General features: G+C 45.2%; 1 protein-coding gene across 6 annotated transcripts in view; it reads right to left on the bottom strand.

Moving 5' to 3' along the window:
* CIT (citron rho-interacting serine/threonine kinase) overlaps positions 1-26,238 on the bottom strand; it is a 541,532-nt gene that overhangs the window by 358,091 nt on the left and 157,203 nt on the right. For 5 of the 6 annotated variants that reach the window (XM_063913147.1, XM_063913146.1, XM_063913148.1 and 2 more), the window contains 3 exons: positions 20,039-20,222; positions 17,557-17,662; positions 16,679-16,822 (listed from right to left, as the gene is read on the bottom strand). In XM_063913147.1, coding sequence (XP_063769217.1) covers positions 16,679-16,822; positions 17,557-17,662; positions 20,039-20,222 — 434 coding nt within the window. The other variant, XM_063913151.1, reaches the window with a different exon arrangement.

Raw genomic sequence — 26,238 nt, 5'->3', positions numbered from 1 at the left:
CTGTTTGCCATTGCTATTGAGCCACTGGCATGTTTGATTAGGGCTTCTCAGGATTTTGTGGGTATTAGGGTCGGCGCAAAAGAAGACAGGATAGCGTTATACGCTGATGACCTGTTGCTCTTTGTGGACGACTCAGTTTCCTCCTTACCTAAACTCCTTGACTTAATAACTGACTATGGACGTTTCTCCGGGCTCAAAATTAACTGGGATAAATCCACCATTACTCCACTTTGCGGCCCAGTCTCGGAAGCCCCCGTGATTCAAACCCCCCTTAAATGGGTAGATTCTTTCAAATACCTGGGTATATGGGTATCGAATGACCCTTGTACCTATGTTTCCCTTAATATCATGCCGCTGATGGGTTATCTACGCTCGAGGGTCAGGCTTTGGGGGTCTCTGCCCCTGACTGTTACCGGCAGGGTCAACTTGGTAAAAATGGTATACTTGCCTAAACTCCTTTATGTCCTCCAGCAGTCCCCTATATATATTAACTTGAAGATATTTCGACAGATTGACAGTTTGCGCTCTTCTTTGATATGGGCCAGCAGGAGAGCGCGGTTGAGACTTGACGTTCTGTCCAGGCCGAAGGTGCTGGGAGGCTCAGCTCTCCCTATCTTTCGATTTTACTATTATGCCGCTCAGTTGGCACATATATGGGAGTGGGTGAATGCCCCAGATGCTCTCACTATACACTCCCAAATGCTTTTCCGGGTCTACCATGACGGCTCTCCATTACAGATGCTTCTTTGTGGGAACCCTAACTTGTCCAAGTTCCCTATAATTAGACAGGCCGTCCTCATATGGAAACAGGTACATGCTATCCTATTGGGCCAGGGTATTGACCCGGATACTCCTCTGGACAATGCCCTCGGCTTCCCAGAACTGGCTTCGCTGCGGACTGGGACGGTGTGGGGGAGGTGGGGAGTGACGTCCCTGGGACACTTATATAGCGATGGTATACTGAGGTCCTTCCTGCAGCTTCAGCGGGATTACAGTGTACCCTCTTCACATTTCTACCGATACCTGCAGTTGAGACATGCACTTAACGCACAATTTCCCGAAGCTCCTCCGACGATTGCAGACTCCCCGGTCAAGTCTCTCCTGCAGTCCCTGGGAAGCGGACATCTGGTGTCCAACATTTATGCAAGTATGCTTCGATCTCACTATTCTGACCCGTTGTCCCTTCTCAGGAGCAGGTGGGAATCTGACTTGGGCGCCATCTCTGATGAGATTTGGGAGGGTGCTTTATGCTCTCTACGATTATCCACTACCACCACTAGATATCAACAAATTCAACTGTTTATAATACACAGAGTATATATGACACCAGTGCGGTTGCGACATATAGGGGGTACCCACTCCTCCAGGTGTCCTAAGTGCGATACTCTGGATGCGGACTTTTGGCACATTACCTGGCTGTGTCCCAAGGTAGCCGTATTCTGGTCGGGTGTTACCGACGCCCTGGTGTCAACAGGTATTCCCTCGTCTATATGCTCCCCGATGACATGTGTGCTATCTGCTGTGGAGGAGGATACCCTGGACCCCCCTGCCAGACGTTATGTAATTAATCTTTGTGGCCTGGCCAAGGTGTGTATCGCTAGACTTTGGCTAGCCAGGGATGCGCCCACCCTACGATCCTGGGTCTCACTTGTAAATGATACAGTCTCTCATGAGAAATATGTATACTTAGCTAGAAAAGCGGAGAATATATATCAGGACCTGTGGGGTCGCTGGCTTGAGTCCCCGCTCTCTAGGACCCGGAACATCTAGACATACAACGGGGGTTAGAGTGGGTGGGTACCTTAGTTCTACATCGGGTGAACTGCCTCTTGTTGTTTGCGTTGTCCCCTGGTGCCCGCGGTCAGCCACTCCTGTTCCCGTGTCAGTGCTGTAGCTCTGCGTTCAGCTCAATATTTAGGAAGTGTTGCCGTAGATGACTATGTACAGCACATTGTTATACTAGTTCTATGTTACCATGTGATATTGATTCTAACTTATAATTTACGATTCGGAGGTTAGGCCTGCACCGGTTTACCATGATAATTGTGATAATTGGTCCCTACTGGACATGGAAATCTGCGTATTCCCTGGGTGGGGTTCTGATGTGAGTTGCGCTGTTTGTTCTTTGTGTTTTTGTTTAAGTAAAAACTGAAAATCAATAAAAAAGAATTGAATTTAAAAAAAAAAAAAAATTCAGTTTTTTATCTTGATTCCAACCAGTGAGGGTGTTATAAGTGTTATACCCACATGTGCTCCTTTGCTGATTTATTTATTTACTTACCTAAAACAGTTTAGGTAAATAACAGATTGCATAAAGTACTGCATGCTGGTTATTAGTGGATGACTTCCTGCATGACTACAGTCGGTTAACCCATTGTAGTCTCCATTCAAAAACATAAAACTGAAAATATTACGTGTAATATATATATATATATATATATATATATATATATATATATATATATATATCCAAAAAGAATACAGGCACTCACCACTTCCTTGATGATGAAAAATTTATTGCAACTCACAGGTGTATCTCACATAGAGACAGTCAACAGCATGTCAGCAAAAGATGTCGACGTTTCGGCTCCATCTGAGCCTTTTTCAAGACAGATAGAATCACATCAGGTTCACACCCAGCAGCCCCTAACACAAACCAAACCCTGAAGCACCTTTATAGCAGAGGCATATCACAAACCCAACCCAATCAACCAACAGGAAATAGCAAAAACACTAGTACTGCTGTGTCCAATCTGAAATATACATATAGCCCATCCACTGTGTCATAGTGCCAAACACATACATGGCATGTGGACACAATAAAGTATGCTATTAATACATCAAAATTGTTGATTGTGACTAATAGCCGCGATACCGGAAGGGATGTGCGTTCCACTACCCGTGGAACGCACTCGTCAAAATTGTTAATTGCGGCTGATAGCCGTGATACCGGAAGTGGTGTGCGTTCCACTGCCCGTGGAACGCACCCATGTGACCGGAAGCACAGGCTGCCGGCCGTCACTAAGCAACCACACTGACTATACTGGTCACTGTGATACACGTAATAGACCTGCATAACGCGATCACATGACCTGAAATGGCAGTAGCCGTGCCTGAGCTGCCATAACAACAAGAGAAAACATAGCTATAAAGACCATAGTTATTTCATATAGAGTGTGTGAATCAAATGAAACACAACAAACAAATGTTGGATGTATTAAACATGGGTATAGACTCCATGACCATCCTGGGTAGAGAATACTGCATAAGAGCTTAAACACTTATATCACGATAAACACATACTTGTTCAATTTCAATGTTAACACAACCTAAGATAACCATATTCCTATAGTAAAAACAACAAATACTGGTAGCCACCAAATAATATCCAGGTAGCACACCCACAGTCCCCTACAGGTAGACAGAACAGTTCATAAAAACTATCAAGGTGAGCTGGAGAATGTGTATTGCAAAAATGCTAAAACTAAAGAATATGGATATACATATCCCAGGGCGTAATAGAATCCATATATGGTGTGTGATATAGCCTCTGCCGCTAGGTGATCCAAGGTAGTCACCAACATAGAAGACAATATAGTTAGAAAAGACAACAGAACAAAAGACAAAACAACACATATATATAATCATATATGTGAAAAACATGTATGTTTAAATAAGATTTTACTCACCGGTAAATCTATTTCTCGTAGTCCGTAGTGGATGCTGGGAACTCCGTAAGGACCATGGGGAATAGCGGCTCCGCAGGAGACTGGGCACAACTAAAAGAAAGCTTTTAGACTACCTGGTGTGCACTGGATCCTCCCACTATGAACCTCCTCCAAGCCTCAGTTAGGATACTGTGCCCGGAAGAGCTGACACAATAAGGAAGGATTTTGAATCCCGGGTAAGACTCATACCAGCCACACCAATCACACCGTATAACTTGTGATACTATACCCAGTTAACAGTATGAAATATAACTGAGCCTCTCAACAGATGGCTCAACAATAACCCTTAGTTAGGCAATAACTACATACAAGTATTGCAGACAATCCGCACTTGGGATGGGCGCCCAGCATCCACTACGGACTACGAGAAATAGATTTACCGGTGAGTAAAATCTTATTTTCTCTGACGTCCTAGTGGATGCTGGGAACTCCGTAAGGACCATGGGGATTATACCAAAGCTCCCAAACGGGCGGGAGAGTGCGGATGACTCTGCAGCACCGAATGAGAGAACTCAAGGTCCTCCTCAGCCAGGGTATCAAATTTGTAGAATTTTGCAAACGTGTTTGCCCCTGACCAAGTTGCAGCTCGGCAAAGTTATAAAGCCGAGACCCCTCGGGCAGCCGCCCAAGATGAGCCCACTTTCCTCGTGGAATGGGCTTTTACTGATTTAGGATGCGGCAATCCAGCCGCAGAATGCTCCAGCTGAATTGTGCTACAAATTCAGCGAGCAATAGTCTGCTTAGAAGCAGGAGCACCTATTTTGTTGGGTGCCTACAGGATAAAAAGCGAGTCAGTTTTCCTGACTCCAGCCGTCCTGGAAATATAAATTTTTAAGGCCCTGACTACGTCCAGTAACGTGGAATCTTCCAAGTCCCTAGTAGCCGCAGGCACTACAATAGGTTGGTTTAAGTGAAAAGCTGATACCACCTTAGGGAGAAACTGGGGACGAGTCCTCAATTCTGCCCTATCCATATGGAAAATCAGATAAGGGCTTTTACATGACAAAGCCGCCAATTCTGACACACGCCTGGCCGAAGCCAAGGCCAATAACATGACCACTTTCCACGTGAGATATTTTAAATCCACAGTTTTAAGTGGCTCAAACCAATGTGATTTTAGGAAACTCAACACCACGTTTGAGATCCCAAGGTGCCACAGGAGGCACAAAAGGGGGCTGAATATGTAGCACTCCCTTTACAAATGTCTGAACTCCAGGCAGTGAAGCCAGTTCTTTCTGGAAGAAAATCGACAGAGCCGAAATCTGGACCTTAATGGAACCCAAGTTTAGGCCCATAGTCACTCCTGACTGTAGGAAGTGCAGAAAACGACCCAGCTGAAATTCCTCTGTTGGGGCCTTCCTGGCCTCACACCACGCAACATATTTTCGCCAAATACGGTGATAATGGTTTGCGGTTACTTCTTTCCTGGCTTTTATCAGCGTAGGAATGACTTCCTCCGGAATGCCTTTTTCCTTTAGGATCCGGAATTCAACCGCCATGCCGTCAAACGCAGCCGCGGTAAGTCTTGGAACAGACAGGGCCCCTGCTGTAGCAGATCCTGTCTGAGCGGTAGAGGCCATGGGTCCTCTGATAACATTTCTTGAAGTTCCGGGTACCAAGCTCTTCTTGGCAAATCCGGAACCACGAGTATCGTTCTTACTCCTCGCCTTCTTATTATTCTCAGTACCTTTGGTATGAGGGGCAGAGGAGGGAATACATAAACCGACTGGTACACCCACGGTGTCACTAGAGCGTCCACAGCTATTGCCTGAGGGTCCCTTGACCTGGCGCAATATCTAGTTTTTTTGTTTAGGCGGGACGCCATCAATTCCACCTGTGGCCTTTCCCAACGGTTTACCAACAGTTGGAAGACTTCTGGATGAAGTCCCCACTCTCCCGGGTGTAGGTCGTGTCTGCTGAGGAAGTCTGCTTCCCAGTTGTCCACTCCCGGAATGAACACTGCTGACAGTGCTAAGACGTGATTCTCCGCCCATCGGAGAATCATTGTGGCTTCTGCCATCGCCATCCTGCTTCTTGTGCCGCCCTGTCGGTTTATAAGGGCGACTGCCGTGATGTTGTCTGATTGGATCAGTACCGGCTGGTTTTGAAGCAGAGGCCTTGCCAGACTTAGGGCATTGTAAATGGCCCTCAGTTCCAGAATATTTATGTGTAGGGACGACTCCTGACTTGACCAAAGTCCTTGGAAATTTCTTCCCTGTGTGACTGCCCCCCAGCCTCGAAGGCTGGCATCCGTGGTTACCAGGACCCAGTCCTGTATGCCGAATCTGCGGCCCTCTTGAAGATGAGCACTCTGCAGCCACCACAGTAGAGATACCCTGGTCCTTGGAGACAGGGTTATCAGCCGATGCATCTGAAGATGCGATCCCGACCACTTGTCCAAGAGGTCCCACTGAAAGGTGCTTGCATGGAACCTGCCGAATGGAATTTTGCTTCGTAAGAAGCTACCATTTTTCCCAGGACTCGTGTGCAGTGATGCACCGATACCTGTTTTGGTTTCAGGAGGTCTCTGACTAGAGATGACAGCTCCTTGGCTTTCTCCTGCGGGAGAAACACTTTTTTCTGTTCTGTGTCCAGAACCATTCCCAGGAACAGTAGGCGTGTGGTAGGAACCAGCTGTGACTTTGGAATGTATAGAATCCATCCGTGCTGTTGTAGCACTTCCCGAGATAGTGCTACTCCGACCAACAACTGCTCCTTGGACCTTGCCTTTATAAGGAGATCGTCCAAGTACGGGAAAATTAAAACTCCCTTTTTTCGAAGGAGTATCATCATTTCTGCCATTACCTTGGTAAAGACCCTCGGTGCCGTGGACAGTCCAAACGGCAGTGTTTGGAATTGGTAATGGCAATCCTGTACCCCAAATCTGAGGTACTCCTGGTGAGGATGGTAAATGGGGACATGTAGGTAAGCATCCTTGATGTCCAGGGATACCATGTAATCCCCCTCCTCCAGGCTTGCAATAATCGCCCTGAGCGATTCCATCTTGAACTTGAATTTTTTTATGTATTTGTTCAAGGATTTCAAATTTAAAATGGGTCTCACCGAACCGTCCGGTTTCGGTACCACAAACAGTGTGGAATAGTAACCCCGTCCTTGTTGAAGTAGGGGCACCTTGACTATCACCTGCTGGTAATACAGCTTGTGAATTGCCTCTATCACAGCCTCCCTGCCTGAGGGAGTTGTCGGCAAGGCAGATTTGAGGAAACGGCAGGGGGGAGACACCTCGAATTACAGCTTGTACCCCTGAGATACTACTTGAAGGATCCAGGGATCCACCTGTGAGCGATCCCACTGATCGCTGAAATTTTTGAGGCGGCCCCCCACCGTACCTGGGTACGCCTGTGGAGCCCCCGCATCATGCGGTGGACTCAGAGGAAGCTGGGGAAGAATTTTGATTCTGGGAACTGGCTGACTGGTGCAGCTTTTTCCCTCGTCTCTGTGCAGAAAGGAAGCGCCTTTGATAATACAGTGCTTTCTTAGGCTGTGAGGAAACCTGAGGTAAAAAAAATTCTTCCCAGCTGTTGCTGTGGATACGAGGTCCCAGAGACCATCCCCAAACAATTCCTCACCCTTATAAGGCTCTATGTGCCTTTTAAAGTCAGCATCACCTGTCCAGTGTCGGGTCTCTAATACCCTCCTGACAGAATGGACATTGCATTAATTCTGGATGCCAGCCGGCAAAATATCCCTCTGTGCATCCCTCATATATAAGACGTCTTATGTTCGCAAAATAGTATCCCTGTTTGACAGGGTTACAGACCACGCTGCAGCAGCACTATCTGCAGGTCTCAGTCTAGTACCTGAGTGTGTAAATACAGACTTCAGGATAGCCTCCTGCTTTTTATCAGCAGGTACCTTCAAAGTGGCCGTATCCTAAGACGGCAGTGCCACCTTTTTTGACAAACGTGTGAGCGCCTTATCCACCCTAGGGGATATCTCCCAGCGTAACTTATCCTCTGGCGGGAAAGGGTACGCCATCAGTAACTTTTTAGAAATTACCAGTTTCTTATCGGGGGAACCCACGCTTTTTCACACTTCATTCACTCATTTGATGGGGGAACAAAACACTGCCTGCTTTTTCTCCCCAAACATAAAACCCTTTTTTTTAGTGGTACTTGGGTTAATGTCAGAAATGTGTAACACATTTTTTATTGCCGGGATCATGTAACGGATGTTCCTAGTGGATTGTGTATATGTCTCAACCTCGTCGACACTGGAGTCAGACTCCGTGTCGACATCTGTGTCTGCCATCTGAGTGAGCGGGCGTTTTTGATGGCCTTTGAGACGCCTGGGCAGGCGCGGGCTGAGAAGACGGCTGTCCCATAGCTGTTACATCATCCAGCCTTTTATGTAAGGAGTTGACACTGTCTGTTTATACCTTTCACCTATCCATCCACTCTGGTGTCGGCCCCACAGGGGGCGACATCACATTTATCGGCATCTGCTCTGCCATCACATAAGCCTCCTCATCAAACGTGTCGACACAGCCGTACCGACACACCGCACACACACAGGGAATGCTCTGACTGAGGACAGGACCCCACACAGCCCTTTGGAGAGACAGAGAGAGAGTATGCCAGCACACACCAGAGCGCTATATAATTTAGGGATTAACACTATATTGAGTGAATTTTTCCCAATAGCTGCTTGTATATACAATATTGCGCCTAAATTTAGTGCCCCCCCTCTCTTTTTAACCCTTTGAGCCTGCAAACTACAGGGGAGAGCCTGGGGAGCTGTCTTCCAGCTGTACTGTGAAGAGAAAATGGCGCCAGTGTGCTGAGAGAGATAGCTCCGCCCCTTTTTCGCGGACTTTTCTCCCGCTTTTTTATGGATTCTGGCAGGGGTATTTATCACATATATAGCCTCTGGGGCTATATATTGTGATATATTTGCCAGCCAAGGTGTTTTTATTGCTGCTCAGGGCGCCGCCCCCCAGCGCCCTGCACCCTCAGTGACCGGAGTGTGAAGTGTGCATGAGGAGCAATGGCGCACAGCTGCAGTGCTGTGCGCTACCTTGGTGAAGACTGATGTCTTCTGCCGCCGATTTTCCGGACCTCTTCTTGCTTCTGGCTCTGTAAGGGGGACGGTGGCGCAGCTCCGGGAACGAACACCAAGGCCAGTTCCATGCGGTCGATCCCTCTGGAGCTAATGGTGTCCAGTAGCCTAAAAAGCCCAAGCTAACTGCAAGCAGGTAAGTTCGCTTCTTCTCCCCTTAGTCCCTCGATGCAGTGAGCCTGTTGCCAGCAGGTCTCACTGTAAAATAAAAAACCTAAAATAAACTTTCTTTCTAGGAGCTCAGGAGAGCCCCTAGTGTGCATCCAGCTCGGCCGGGCACAGAAATCTAACTGAGGCTTGGAGGAGGGTCATAGTGGGAGGAGCCAGTGCACACCAGGTAGTCTAAAAGCTTTCTTTTAGTTGTGCCCAGTCTCCTGCGGAGCCGCTATTCCCCATGGTCCTTACGGAGTTCCCAGCATCCACTAGGACGTCAGAGAAAAAAACATGTATGATTAAAAAAATAAGAATTTACTTACCGATAATTCTATTTCTCGTAGTCCGTAGTGGATGCTGGGGACTCCGTAAGGACCATAGGGAATAGCGGCTCCGTAGGAGACTGGGCACAAAAGTAAAGCTTTAGAACTACCTGGTGTGCACTGGCTTCTCCCCCTATGACCCTCCTCCAAGCCTCAGTTAGGATACTGTGCCCGGACGAGCGTACACAATAAGGAAGGATTTTGAATCCCGGGTAAGACTCATACCAGCCACACCAATCACACCATATAACTTGTGATCTAAACCCAGTTAACAGCATGATAACAGAGGAGCCTCTAGAAAAGATGGCTCACTACAGCAATAACCCGATTTTTTGGTAACAATAACTATGTACCAGTATTGCAGACAATCCGCACTTGGGATGGGCGCCCAGCATCCACTACGGACTATGAGAAATAGAATTATCGGTAAGTAAATTCTTATTTTCTCTAACGTCCTAAGTGGATGCTGGGGACTCCGTAAGGACCATTGGGATTATACCAAAGCTCCCAAACGGGCGGGAGAGTGCGGATGACTCTGCAGCACCAATGAGAGAACTCCCGGTCCTCCTCAGCCAGGGTATCAAATTTGTAGAATTTTACAAACGTATTTGCTCATGACCAAGTAGCTGCTCGGCAAAGTTGTAAAGCCGAGACCCCTCGGGCAGCCGCCCAAGATGAGCCCACCTTCCTTGTGGAATGGGCTTTTACAGATTTTGGCTGTGGCAGGCCTGCCACAGAATGTGCAAGCTGAATTGTACTACAAATCCAACGAGCAATAGTCTGCTTAGCAGCAGGAGCACCCAGCTTGTTGGGTGCATACAGAATAAACAACGAGTCAGATTTTCTGACTCCAGCCGTCCTGGAAACCTATATTTCCAGGGCTCTGACAACGTCTAGCAACTTGGAGTCCTCCAAGTCCCTAGTAGCCGCAGGCACCACAATAGGTTGATTCAGGTGAAACGCTGAAAACCACCTTAGGGAGAAACTGAGGACAAGTCCTCAATTCCGCCCTGTCCGAATGGAAAATCAGATGAGGGCTTTTACAGGATAAAGCCGCCAATTCTGACACGCACCTGGCCCAGGCCAGGGCCAACAGCATGACCACTTTCCATGTGAGATATTTTAACTCCACATATTTAAGTGGTTCAAACCAATGTGACTTTTGGAACCCAAAAACTACATTTAGATCCCAAGGTGTCACTGGAGGCACAAAAGGAGGCTGTATATACAGTACCCCTTTCACAAACGTCTGAACTTCAGGGACTGAAGCTAGTTCTTTTTGGAAGAAAATTGACAGGGCCGAAATTTGAACCTTAATGGACCCCCATTTCAGGCCCATAGACACTCCTGTTTGCAGGAAATGTAGGAATCGACCTAGTTGAAAATTCCTCCGTCGGGGCCTTACTGGCCTCGCACCACGCAACATATTTTCGCCAAATGCAGTGATAATGTTTTGCGGTTATATCTTTCCTGGCTTTGATCAGGATAGGGATGACTTCATCCGGAATGCCTTTTTCCTTCAGGATCCGGCGTTCAACCGCCCTGCCGTTAAACGCAGCCGCGGTAAGTCTTGGAACAGACAGGGTCCTTGCTGGAGCAGGTCCCTTCTTAGAGGTAGAGGCCACGGATCCTCCGTGAGCATCTCTTGAAGTTCCGGTTACCAAGTCCTTCTTGGCCAATCCGGAGCCACGAATATAGTGCTTACTCCTCTCCATCTTATAATTCTCAGTACCTTGGTTATGAGAGGCAGAGGAGGGAACACATACACTGACTGGTACACCCACTGTGTTACCAGAGCGTCTACAGCTATTGCCTGAGGGTCCCTTGACCTGGCGCAATACTTGTCGAGTTTTATAAACATGTGGAAGACTTCTGGGTGAAGTCCCCACTCTCCCGGGTGGAGGTCGTGTCTGCTGAGGAATTCTGCTTCCCAGTTGTCCACTCCCGGAATGAATAATGCGGACAGTGCTATCACATGATTTTCCGCCCAGCGAAGAATCCTTGCAGCTTCTGCCATTGCCCTTCTGCTTCTTGTGTCACCCTGTCTGTTTACGTGGGTGACTGCCGTGATGTTGTCCGAATGGATCAACTCCGGGTGACCTTGAAGCAGAGGTCTTGCTGAGCTTAGAGCATTGTAAATGGCCCTTAGCTTCAGAATATTTATGTGAAGTGATGTCTCCAGGCTTGACCATAAGCTCTGGAAATTCCTTCCCTGTGTGACTGCTCCCCAGCCTCGCAGGCTGGCATCCGTGGTCACCAGGACCCAGTCCTGAATGTGCGGCCCTCTAGAAGATGAGCACTCTGCAACCACCACAGGAGAGGCACCCTTGTGCTTGGTGACAGGGTTATCCGCTGATGCATCTGAAGATGCGACCCAGACCATTTGTCCAGCAGGTCCCACTGGAAAGTTCTTGCGTGGAATCTGCCGCATGGGATTGCTTCATAGGAAGCCACCATTTTTTCCAGAACCATCTCATTGATGTACTGAGACTTGGCTCGGTTATAGGAGGTTCCCGACTAGCTCGGATAACTCCCTGACTTTCTCCTCCGGGAGAAACACCTTTTTCTGAACTGTGTCCAGGATCATCCCTAAGAACAGAAGACGAGTCGTCGGAATCAGCTGCGATTTTGGAATATTGAGAATCCAATCGTGCTGCCGCAACACTACCTGAGATAGTGCTACACCGACCTCCAACTGTTACCTGGATCTTACCCTTATCAGGGAATCGTCCAAGTAAGGGATAACTAAAATTCCCTTCCTTCGAAGGAGTATCATCATTTCAGCCATTACCTTGGTAAAGACCCGGGGTGCCGTGGACCATCCCTACGGCAGCGTCTGAAACTGATAGTGACAGTTCTGTACCATAAACCTGAGGTACCCTTGGTGAGAAGGGTAAATTGGGACATGAAGGTAAGCATCCTTGATGTACCGAGACATCATGTAGTCCTCTTCTTCCAGGTTCGCAATCACTGCTCTGAGTGACTCAATCTTGAATTTGAACCTCTGTATGTAAGTGTTCAAAGATTTTAGATTTAGAATCGGTCTCACCGAGCCGTCCGGCTTCGGTACCACAACAGTGTGGAATAATACCCCGTTCCCTGTTGCAGGAGGGGTACCTTGATTATCACCTGCTGGGAATACAGCTTGTGAATGGCTTCCAAAACTGTCTCCCTGTCAGAAGGAGACATCGGTAAAGCCGACTTTAGGAAACGGCGAGGGGGAGACGTCCCGAATTCCAATTTGTACCCCTGAGATATCACCTGAAGGATCCAGGGGTCTACTTGCGAGTGAGCCCACTGCGCGCTGAAATTCATTGAGACGGGCCCCCACCGTGCCTGATTCTGCTTGTAAAGCCCCAGCGTCATACTGAGGGCTTGGCAGAGGCGGGAGAGGGTTTCTGTTCCTGGGAACTGGCTGATTTCTGCAGCCTTTTTCCTCTCCCTCTGTCACGGGGCAGAAATGAGGAACCTTTTGCCCGCTTGCCCACGAAAAGACTGCGCCTGATAATACGGCGTCTTCTCATGTTGAGAGGCGACCTGGGGTACAAACGTGGATTTCCCAGCTGTTGCCGTGGCCACCAGGTCTGAAAGACCGACCCCAAATAACTCCTCCCCTTAATAAGGCAATACTTCCAAATGCCGTTTGGAATCCGCATCACCTGACCACTGTCGTGTCCATAACCCTCTACTGGTAGAAATGGACAACGCACTTTGACTTGATGCCAGTCGGCAAATATTCCGCTGTGCATCACGCATATATAGAAATGCATCTTTTAAATGCTCTATAGGCAATAATATACTGTCCCTATCTAGGGTATCAATATTTTCAGTCAGGGAATCCGACCACGCCAACCCAGCACTGCACATCCAGGCTGAGGCGATTGCTGGTCGCAGTATAACACCAGTATGTGTGTAAATACCTTTTAGGATACCCTCCTGCTTTCTATCAGCAGGATCCTTAAGGGCGGCCATCTCAGGAGAGGGTAGAGCCCTTGTTCTTACAAGCGTGTGAGCGCTTTATCCACCCTAGGGGGTGTTTCCCAACGCACCCTAACCTCTGGCGGGAAAGGATATAATGCCAATAACATTTTAGAAATTATCAGTTGTTATCGGGGGAAAACCACGCATCATCACACACCTCATTTAATTTCTCAGATTCAGGAAAACTACAGGTAGTTTTTCCTCACCGAACATAATACCCCTTTTTGGTGGTACTCGTATTATCAGAAATGTGTAAAATATTTTTCATTGCCTCAATCATGTAACGTGTGGCCCCACTGGAAGTCACATTTGTCTCTTCACCGTCGACACTGGAGTCAGTATCCGTGTCGGCGTCTATATCTGCCATCTGAGGTAACGGGCGCTTTAGAGCCCCTGACGGCCTATGAGACGTCTGGACAGGCACAAGCTGAGTAGCCGGCTGTCTCATGTCAACCACTGTCTTTTATACAGAGCTGACACTGTTACGTAATTCTTCCAACAGTTCATCCACTCAGGTGTCGACCCCCTAGGGGGTGACATCACTATTACAGGCAATCTGCTCCGTCTCCACATCATTTTTCTCCTCATACATGTCGACACAAACGTACCGACATACAGCACACACACAGGGAATGCTCTGATAGAGGACAGGACCCCACTAGCCCTTTGGGGAGACAGAGGGAGAGTTTGCCAGCACACACCAGAGCGCTATATATATATACAGGGATAACCTTATATAAGTGTTTTTCCCCTTATAGCTGCTGTATCTTTAATACTGCGCGTAATTAGTGCCCCCCTACTCTTTTTTAACCCTTTCTGTAGTGTAGTGACTGCAGGGGAGAGCCAGGTAGCTTCCCTCCAACGGAGCTGTGAGGGAAAATGGCGCCAGTGTGCTGAGGAGATAGGCTCCGCCCCCTTCTCGGCGGCCTTCTCTCCCGTTTTTCTATGTATTCTGGCAGGGGTTAAATTCATCCATATAGCCCAGGAGCTATGTGTGATGCATTTTTTGCCATCCAAGGTGTTTTTATTGCGTCTCAGGGCGCCCCCCCCCAGCGCTCTGCACCCTCAGTGACCGGAGTGTGAAGTGTGCTGAGAGCAATGGCGCACAGCTGCAGTGCTGTGCGCTACCTTGTTGAAGACAGGACGTCTTCTGCCGCCGATTTTCCGGACCTCTTCTGTCTTCTGGCTCTGTAAGGGGGCCGGCGGCGCGGCTCTGGGACCCATCCATGGCTGGGCCTGTGATCGTCCCTCTGGAGCTAATGTCCAGTAGCCTAAGAAGCCCAATCCACTCTGCACGCAGGTGAGTTCGCTTCTTCTCCCCTTAGTCCCTCGATGCAATGAGCCTGTTGCCAGCAGGTCTCACTGAAAATAAAAAACCTAAAACTAAACTTTTCACTAAGCAGCTCAGGAGAGCCACCTAGTGTGCACCCTTCTCGTTCGGGCACAAAAATCTAACTGAGGCTTGGAGGAGGGTCATAGGGGGAGGAGCCAGTGCACACCAGGTAGTTCTAAAGCTTTACTTTTGTGCCCAGTCTTCTACGGAGCCGCTATTCCCTATGGTCCTTACGGAGTCCCCAGCATCCACTTAGGACGTTAGAGAAACATGTAAAGATGTCTAGTCATAGCCCTATCTGAGAAAAATATTAAGTGGATTTGCCTCATTTAGCCCTCGTGGTGCTAAAGTGTCCAGCTCATAGATCCATTTAGCCTCTCGTTGCCTTAACAGCCTTTCCCAGTCACCCCCACGTGAAGGTCTTGGTACATAATCGATCAACATACACTTCAAACTGGATATTGAATGCCCTTTGGTTGCAAAATGTTGAGCTACTAGTTTATCAGACACCTTGGAAACCAGTGCAGCTCGAATTGATGTGTGATGATTGGCCATCCTGTCACGAAAGTTTCTTGTTGTCATACCAACATAATAGTACCCACAGGGACAGACAATGATGTAAATTACATGGTCCATGGTACAGTGCAACCGGTGGCGAACTGATGTATTAATAGCATACTTTATTGTGTCCACATGCCATGTATGTGTTTGGCGCTATGACACAGTGGATGGGCTATATGTATATTTCAGATTGGACACAGCAGTACTAGTGTTTTTGCTATTTCCTGTTGGTTGATTGATGGGTGGGGTTTGTGATATGCCTCTGCTATAAAGGTGCTTCAGGGTTTGGTGTGTGTTAGGGGCTGCTGGGTGTGAACCTGATGTGATTCTGTCTTGAATAAGGCTCAGATGGAGCCGAAACGTCGACATCTTTTGCTGACATGCTGTTGACTGTCTCTATGTGAGATACACCTGTGAGTGGCAATAAATTTTTCCTCATCAAGGAAGTGGCGAGTGCCTGTACTCTTTTTGGATATGTTTTGGACTTCTTGAGAGCCATTTACGGAGCACCGCCCATGTTGTGAACTGCAGCAGTGAGTGTGGACTTTCCGGATATATATATATATATATATATATATATATATATATATATATATATATATATATATATACACACACACACACACAGAACCACTTTACCCGGCACTCCTGTGGCTTCCCTCCGTAGTGCAAAGCTGCTCCCGTGCCCTCTTAGACGAGAGTGCATCCTCCCGTATATAGAACCTCCATACAAGCGGCACTGGGAGACTTGTTTAAAGTGATGAATACAGTGCTTTTATTGTAGCATGATCTACGTATCGGGGTCGCAGCCCCTTCGTATATATACACACACACAGATATATACATATATATATATATATATATATATATACACACAGATACAGATATATATATACACACACACACACACATATACACAGACACACACACTCCAGTGATCCGGCACTCGTATGGTAGCTAAAAGTTACTTGCCAGGGTGCACTCCTATGGAAAAGCCTTATCCCATCAATATGCATGCAAAATGAGGGGGCACTCCTAGATATAGGTAGGTAGATATATATATATATATATATATATATATATACATATATATACATATATATATACATACAGACACACAAACGTGAGGCTGATTTAGAGTTACATTGCTTGCATGGAATTAAATATGCCCTTAAGCGACAGCACTGCCCCTGTCCATACATTTGCTTTCATAGTAGTCATCATTATCAGTGCTCACTTACACCAGCCCAGTCCTTGGTGCAAGAGATCCATCTGCACGTGGATTTCTGTGTACCCACAACTCTGCTTAGCCTGTCAGTACAGTCTCACTAACCTCAGCTGACGTGCAAACACACCATTGCCACCCAGGAGCACACAAGTCTGTACGCCCGTACTCTTGGCTCCTGAGCATGCATATCAACCTCTAATTGTTGATTATAAATTTACACCCTGGACACTGCACATGGTAACAGAAACTGAATGGGGACAATTTCCAATGTAAAGTGCGATTTCATGCTCACGCTGCATTCTGTGATGTAGGTTGCCAGGTCTTGTTCCAGGAGAGATCTCTGTGTTTCAGATGCCTTTAATTCAACTTCTTTTTGGCTGAGAACAGCCTCCACCTCAGACACACGACGATGTAGTCGAGTCATTTCTTGCTCCATCTGTAACATATACAAAATGAAAGATTTAAACAGCTCATTGGTGGCAAATCTGTGTGTAAAAAGAAGACCTATATACTGCCACAACTAGTGAACGAATCTGTCACAACGAGCTCACTTCTTCTAATGGTGGGCTCATAAAGTAATCCACAGGCTGGCTGTTCCAATGTACATACAGTCCGAGGAAAATGCCCACAGCACACAGCTTGCCAGTAGGATAGTCATGTTCACCTGCTTATGTCCCTTCAGTATTATCCCAAATCCAGCTCCGATGAGAAGATGGTTTGCCTCATTATCACATGAATTGCGAATAAACCATTTAAGTTCTTCAGAAAGTGCCAAGTATGGGGGGATAATCAGATTCCAAACAGTCTCTTTGCCCAAGATCATAGGTTGCATACAAAGTACAAAAAATAATTTATATGCAAAAAACACAAAGGTCTATAATTTTTTTAGAAAACCTCCTAAGCATCAGATTATCATTTCCGTCGATGAAGAAAGCTGTCCTCTCTCAAACGAGACGTTTCCTACACTTGGCTAAAGTTGGGAAATCCAGGGTAGCTAGATGAGACCTCTGAGAAAAAAAATGACTGTCAAGCTGTAAGATCATCTGTAAGATGGAAGAGAGTCGCTGGGACAGTGCTCTATGCCCCAAAAGATAATAGCAAGCTCTTGATCCCCAGGAACGCAAGTACATTTCTGCTGCAAACAGGGAGGCCAATTGTTGATTTAAATACCTTGTGGCATTTGTCCTGTGTTTCCTGCAGCTCTTTACTCTTGTGAAATAATTTCTTCTCCATGGAGATTGTCTTGGCTGGAGAGTCCAAACCAGACACAATAGACCTGAACAGGAGACAATACAAAAATGTTAAACAAATTACAACACAACTAGCTGCTCACTTCACTTAGACCACAACGCAATGTATATCTGTCAATATGCACAGCTCTGTCCAGATTCCTAACTATTGTCTTACTGTACTTCTCCATATTACTTGCCGCTTGCCTTCAGCTAGGAGCCTTCCCATAAACCCACTGTTTGTCTTGGTTCCATCTCAATACCTCATAATTTACTGATGAAACACACCTCAACCACTCATCTGCCACATACAAAAAGAATGATAAACACAGTCATCGCCAGTGTCAAACTCTACCCATTACTCATTTCTCAAATTGCATAAGTCTCAGTCATCATAACATCAGAGTAGCTCTTCTTTTATAGGAGACAACAATAATTTATAAGAAAATGTAGAACCAGATTTTATCAATTTGTCATAATCTGTGCGGTTAAAATAAAGAAACATTATTCGTCAGGAAGCTTGGGATGAAAGGTTTGGCACAATTACAAAAAAATAAAAAATATCTGTAATATGAACCAAGTGTTTATAAATTACATTAACAGTCATAAATGCGCAAGTACTTCCTGTTTTTTGCAAAGCCAGTGTCAATATTTCGGAACATTGCCAAAGTGAACACTGAGGCTATACCACTAGGTCTTGTGGACCACATATAAAAGTATCATCACATCAAAAATGCCTTGTTGTTTAAAACTATTAAACTGCTGTAAGCAATCTAGTAAACAATTTTTTTAAATGAAATAGTAGCAATTAGTATAGCACATATATGTTACATTTCCTTTAAAAGGTAGTGACATTGATAGTTTATATTTATACGCAATATCAAAACCTCTACCAAGGAAATAGATCTGAAAATTTGAAACTACCACCAATAATATAATCAAAACAGAAAAGAAAAAGATTAGGGCGTCTAAAATTATTTATCAAAGCTTGGAGAGAGAGAAAATTATGAGAGCTATAAATTACCCACCAATCAGCTCCTGTCATTTTTCAAACACAGCCTGTAAAATGTAAGGAAGAAGCTGATTGGCTAGTACTGTATCTCTCACACTTTTATCTCTCTACGAACTTTGATAAATACACTAAGATTTGCAGAATTTAAAACAAAATAATCAAACTGGTTTTGCACTTTAGATTATCTCCATAGGAGGGAATAAAAGCATGTATGTCTAGGTAAATAGAAAATATATTAACAGCATAGTAGCATATAACTTAAACAAAAATATAACCATATATCATAAGCACAGTGAGTTTAAACAAGCAAAAGTATTAAACACACTTGATACTTGAACAGAGCTATATAAAATATTGCCATAGTACCAGACCTATACCAGTTAAATCTATTTCTGCAAGTCTTTTTTTTAATATTGGGTCAGGAGAGGGAAAAAAAATCTTACCCATGCATCTATTAGACTTGTCTGAAAATAGAAGGGCAATTTAGAATAATGCTCACGAATACATAAACAGTGATTGCATAACACCAGCCAGGTTATTAAAGTGCTGCTACTCTTCATACAATGTGGATGTGGCACACTTGCACTGTTGCAGGAACTATGCAGATAAATTTGCTTGTATGGAATATCAAACACTCATCAGAAAACCAGGATGTTCCATCATTGTCCAAGGTGTTACAACCTCAATAATTACATCATCAGTAATGGGGCTCAAGTATATTTAATGCAATCTAACCACATATTCCTGATGCGTTTACCAGGGTCAGACTTTGAAATACGGGATACATCCTTTCTATATAAAGTTTGCAGATATCATTATTTTTTAGTAATGAAATAAACAGTTTTTAATATAATATAACAAAAAATGTATAGAGTTTTTTTTTGTTTTTGTTTTTACATTTTGGTCATCTGAATCATCAGCAATGAGGGTGATATAGTACTATTCTTAAAAAGAGCAAGCAGGTCACAGTCCAGAAATTGATTTAGAGGGGTCTTCAGATACATTCAATAAACAACTATTGACATATTGATGTATGCAATTCCCTGTTCATTTTTTAGCTTTTCTTTTTAAGTGGCTAGTATTGACTTTTATTATAGACTCAAAATCAAAACTCAATATCGGATTACATCCAGCTTGTGCTAAAGCCAAGCAAGGTAGTTTTTTTAATACAGTAGATTATACACTTCACGAATATGGGTGACTTATCAGATATGTAAGTGAAGGACTGAGAAAGCCATCTCCTGTTCAGCTGAAATGCTACATGAGATGAAGGGAAGAATCCGGCTAGATGTATACGTATTAATATCAGCAGGAGCAGTGTGATGCAGATAGCATACAAACAGCACTGCAGGCCAGAGAAACCTGCATTCTTCAGCCAAGACAGGACAGTCACACATTTCATGTTACTTACTCAGATTTGGCGAATGCGCCAAGAGCCTTTATATATGAAAACCCCACAAACGGTAGACCTTCGCCAGAGAAACCTGCAGCGTTCAGGTGGCACGAAGAGGGTAAAACCCGTAAATTCTTCTCCGGTTCATCAAAATTTGAGGTGTCATCGTCAGACTTTAAGGTAGGAACGAAAGGAGGAGGAGCTGGTCAGAATGAGAGAAATGAGGATTATAACCCAGGAACCAGCTTCATTAGCTGCACCAGCACTGCAGCTTGTGCTCTCTCAGGAACTGGCAGACTGAGTCACTGCTATGAAATCTATTACAGCAACAAGATATTAACCCCTCCATCCCCTCCAAGCAGGAGCATCCCCCTTTCCAAGATTACTAGAGTTCATGGATTATTTCACCTGCATACAAGGAGCAGCCATTAACGACATTTACCCTCCAAACTGAGTACATCATGTATTTAGAATGATGTATGCCCTGCTTTCTCTTTAGAATAAGCCATCAGGAATATCTGTGTACGAGGCAATGTAAAATATGCAGAATGACGTGCAGGTATACAAATCATCTTGCTTTACAGAGGTCTGAAATTCACTGTGAGCCATCTATCTGAGGGCCGTGTAAAAAAGAAAAACATCGTTGCCCTTTTTCCAGAGTCCATCAAACAGCTCCTGAGATAGCAGCAGTCAGAGGAGGCATTGTGATATTGAAGATCCTCCTGGTTCTAATACTGTTACCATGGATCCAGAATAAATCTCCTCTGGGCCAATAGGATATGGGAAAAAGCAAATATCCCACTATACATACACTGGTGAAGGCTAGATGACAGTCTATTTCAAATCAAGCAGTAAAAATAAAAACATATGTGCAATTAGTGTGGCACTGCTCCCATGAACAACACAATAACTCAGCTGTGCAAACTGCCAGCATAATAGCAATATCACAGCGAATAGAATTTACCTAAATAATGCAATTATGAGTGGACCATTTAATACTAGATAGCATATACTGTATTTATAGACACTTCACGTGGCGCCTGAAAGAAATAGCCTTGTTTGCTGCATTTCTAGGGTCACTTAGGCCGTGGAATGCAGCATCTCATTTCTGCACAGTGAGCAGGAACAATAAGTCAGGGAAGCAGCTCCGGCAGCCTCAAGCAGGTCAATTTAAATTTCAATGAGGCCACTGGTTGCAAAGCCAGTATTCACTACAGCCATCTACACAATTCAGAACTGTTACATACTAAGGACACAAATTTGAAGGGATTTTGAGATTAACCACTTCAGGCACAGAAGAAAAAAGCCCTGAAAATTATATTTTAATGTGTGGGAGTCTACCTTCCAATGAGCAATGGGAACACACACTATTATATATTTATATACACCTACACACTGAAGATGGCCTTGATATTTTCAGATGTCATACAAAACAACAACATGTGACAAACCTGGGACAGAGCACATATTAACCAGTGGATGTGTCTATAGTCACATGAACTGACATAATAAGGAATTCTGAGCACAGTTTGTGAAAAATATCCATTATTTTTCCATATACATAGAACAGGTCTGACTAGACCCCATGCAAACAGTAAGCATTACATTGGGATTACTAGAAGAACATACCACAATACAAAAACAGAACAATAAAATCAGGCATTTCATGAAAAGTTTAAACATGCACCCACTACCCATGAGGACGAGCATTTTGTGGGGTGAATCTATTCAAAAGGGAGTCTACGGAGGCACTGGAAATCAGAGCCAAAACACAGTTATTAATCAAGAACTACGAGTTACTAGTAAATTGATACAATGCATTCTCAGGAATATTGGCTAACCCATAAACTTGAGTCTGCACTGTTTGCAGAAAGCAGGTGTCCTGTAACCTAATTTGCTAAATACCTGTTTTAGTAATTTTACTATGACACCAGAATACAATTAGATTTTTTTATTGTCTGTAGACTTATTTATTTATTTTGGTTGGTTAGAAAAAGAAAACATTAAAACAATACAACTGTACACACATGAATCATAAGGCCCGTACACACTAGGCGATATATAGTAAGCGATGTCGCAAATTTTTACCCTCCTGAGCGATATCGCTTACTATATCTCCCAGTGTGTATGCTGCTGATGACGACCAATGTGCGGCTCATAGTCCAAAACTGCATGCATGGCCCGGCCGCGGCATAATGTCACTGTGCGATATCGTACAGTGTGTATGCCCACGTCGGGCGGCCCAGGCCGGGCGGGGGACACACTAAGCGATGACACTTATGGAGCACATCGCCTAGTGTGTACGCACCTATAAATGTAAACCAATTTTGTAGTAACATTGTAAGGCAAACATAAATACAGCATTTAGGTCTTCAGCGGAGAGCTTATTTTAAGGTACACTTATTACCATTAACAATATTTTAAAATTCATTAACATATCCCATACTACTATCTTAAATTCACTTCTTGTGTTACAGAAATACTTTCTTAGCTATCCATCAGTAATGCATGAATAGATACAGTCTAACTTCAAGACCAAAATGACATAAATAAAACAAGAAAACAAACAACCTCTCTTTTGAGCAGTTGTATACTATCTACAGACACCTCAACACATCAATTAAAAAGTTCCACCCCTTATCGCCCTTCTACTGCATGGGTTGTGCAGAAGGGCCCGTTCTTCACCTTAAGACCAATTGGGGCAGATGTATTAACCTGGAGAAGGGATAAAGAAGTGATAAACCAGTGATAAGCGCACAGTGACATCGCACCAGCCAATCATTAAGGATTGGAAAAATGACAGTTAGGAGCTGGCTGGCTGGCGCGTTATCACCTTGCACTTATCACTGCATTATCCCTTCTCCAGGCTTAATACATCTGCCCCATTGTCACGTTACAACAGGTGTACAGTCCTAGTCATTTCCCCACCTGCAAGTGACCTTGTAGGTAGTTCACTTCCATACTCTTCCTTCGCTGGGAACTCAAGCTATGCTTAACAGAGCCCCACAGAATCGAATGGATAGGCATTCATAATGAGAAAAAGAAAAAGGACAACCTAAAATAGTTGTGCAACTAATCCCTCATTCTGTGCCGTTACTTTTGCACTCTGTGGTACAACCAAGAAATTATGCATCCCCATTGTTCAGACTTGAATTTAAAAATACCATGAGGACCGAAATGTTTCTCTCTGCCCACCGTATAATCCTGCGGACCTATAATGTAAGAGAACACCAGGGTACCCCCTTACTGATTTTGGTATGACCTTCCTATGGCATTATTTGACTGGATTTTATAGGCATCCTCATAATAAGGCAAAAAATACCACCTTTAACTTCAGGACACTGATTGGAATCCTTAACTCCTTTGGGGTCCTAAGACACTGCAAATGATTGTGACCACTACCCAAGTCTGAAGTCTGTTCACTGTCCCCAGTTTCCAATGTCAAAAACTCTCTCCTTTCAAGAGCCAAAGGAGTGGTTGACGTACTTATGGGGAGATACTGATGAACTGACTGGACAGATGATAAGAGTTGTTTTACTTTGAAATTAGTTTTATACTGTCCTTGGGTGAAACTGCAAATTCTGGGTAACTGTGAAGGTTTGAACAATCATTCCAAAAACCCTCATGCAAACATGAACAGATGTGTGTTTGTGAGTCAACAAGCATCACCAAAACCTGTAATGTGGATCTTGTACGCTGGCAAAAACACCTGTTGCTGCAAGAGTGAAACAGAAGCTCCAGGAAAACCATAATTAGTCTCCGGGAGGACTGCAAAACTCATGCACATAAGGAGGCGCTCTGTTGAATTAAGCATGGAATGGATATGGAGCTGGATAACTTTGAAATGGAGGCATTCACAATTGGAGGGGATTCCAGTCATGCCATATACTGACTAGGAAGAAGATAACAGAACAAAGATCTGTTTAGACCTGGAAATCGCATTCGGGCATCACCTACACGTAGTTAACTAGATACTACAGATCCAGAGGAAAGGAAAGAAACAAGAGGTTTCACCTTACATTTTAACCAAGAAATTGTTCAAAGCTGCTCTCTTAATATTCTGGCTGTGCTGCTTCTACCTCAAGGTATAGGGAAGGAGTAGCTACAGACAAACATTCAACATTCATACAACTACTAGACGTACATACAGCATTATACACTGCTCAAAAAAATAAAGGGAACACTTAAACAACACAATGTAACTCCAAGTCAATCACACTTCTGTGAAATCAAACTGTCCACGTAGGAAGCAACACTGATTGACAATCAATTTCACATGCTGTTTTGCAAATGGAATAGACAACAGGTGGGAATTATAGGCAATTAGCAAGACACCCCCAATAAAGGAGTTGTTCTGCAGGTGGTGACCACAGACCACTTCTCAGCTCCTATGCTTTCTGGCTGATGTTTTGGTCACTTTTGAAAGCTGGCGGTGCTTTCACTCTAGTGGTAGCATGAGACAGAGTCTACAACCCACACAAGTGGCTCAGGTAGCGCAGCTCATCCAGTATGGCCCATCAATGCGAGCTGTGGCAAGAAGGTTTGCTGTGTCTGTCAGCGTAGTGTCCAGAGCATGGAGGCGCTACCAGGAGACAGGCCAGTACATCAGGAGACAAGGAGGAGGCCGTAGGAGGGCAACAACCCAGCAGCAGGACCGCTACCTCCGCCTTTGTGCAAGGAGGAACAGGAGGAGCACTGCCAGAGCCCTGCAAAATGACCTCCAGCAAGCCACAAATGTGCATGTGTCTACTCAGAAACAGACTCCATGAGGGTGGTATGAGGTAAATGTGCATGTGTCAGAAACAGACTCCATGAGGGTGGTATGGGGGCCCGGCGTCCACAGGTGGGGGTTGTGCTTACAGCCCAACACCGTGCAGGACGTTTGGCATTTGCCAGAGAACACCAAGATTGGCAAATTCGCCACTGGCGCCCTGTGCTCTTCACAGATGAAAGCGGGTTCTCACTGAGCACATGTGACAGACGTGAGAGTCTGGAGACGCCAAGGAGAACGTTCTGCTGCCTGCAACATCCTCCAGCATGACCGGTTTGGCAGTGGGTCAGTAATGGTGTGGGGTGGCATTTCTTTGGGGGGCCGCACAGCCCTCCATGTGCTCGCCAGAGGTAGCCTGACTGCCATTAGGTACCGAGATGAGATCCTCAGACCCCTTGTGAGACCATATGCTGGTGCGGTTGGCCCTGGGTTCCTCCTAATGCAAGACAATGCTAGACCTCATGTGGCTGGAGTTTGTCAGCAGTTCCTGCAAGACGAAGGCATTGATGCTATGGACTGGCCCGCCCGTTCCCCAGACCTGAATCCAATTGAGCACATCTGGGACATCATGTCTCGTTCCATCCACCAACGCCACGTTGCACCACTGACTGTCCAGGAGTTGGGGGATGCTTTAGTCCAGTTCTGGGAGGAGATCCCTCAGGAGACCATCCACCACCTCATCAGGAGCATGCCCGGGCGTTGTAGGGAGGTCATACAGGCACGTGGAGGCCACACACACTACTGAGCCTCATTTTGACTTGTTTTAAGGACATCACATCAAAGTTGGATCAGCCTGTAGTGTGTTTTTCCACTTTAATTTTGAGTGCGACTCCAAATCCAGACCTCCATGGGTTAATAAATTTGATTTCCATTGATCATTTTTGTGTGATTTTGTTGTCAGCACATTCAAATATGTAAAGAACAAAGTATTTAATAAGAATATTTCATTCATTCAGATCTAGGATGTGTTATTTTAGTGTTCCCTTTATTTTTTTGAGCAGTGTATAATAGATGAGGCAAACAATTGGATCCAGTGAAAGCTGTGAAGAGAGGTAAGGGGAAGCCCTGCATCACTGGGCATAGAGGTGAGCTGTGAGGGAAGATTGGATCCAGTGGAAGCTGGGAGAGGAGAAAGGGAGCAGGGCCTAATTGCAGTTCTCAGAGCATATCGGTTATTCCCCTTTCACACTATCAAATTAACCTGGTTATTGCCAGATCCACCTGGGTCACAGCTCAGTGTAAAAGGGTACCTGAAAAATAACCCACGTCCAGTGACACAGGAATCCAAATCCCGGTAGCAAGCAGGGTTGGACTCGGTATGGACTTGGGTAAGGGGTAGTGTAAACAGATGACCCAGGTCATACAACACAGATGACCCATGTGCAAGTGTAAACAAGGCTGATCCGGGAATAACCCAGGTCGGAGCAGCAATGTATATGGAGTCTGT

Source organism: Pseudophryne corroboree, chromosome 1 (genome assembly GCF_028390025.1).
Source record: "Pseudophryne corroboree isolate aPseCor3 chromosome 1, aPseCor3.hap2, whole genome shotgun sequence".
NCBI lineage: Eukaryota > Metazoa > Chordata > Amphibia > Anura > Myobatrachidae > Pseudophryne > Pseudophryne corroboree.
The sequence above is the reverse complement of the archived record's forward strand: the minus strand, read 5'-3'. Positions and strand labels throughout refer to the sequence as shown.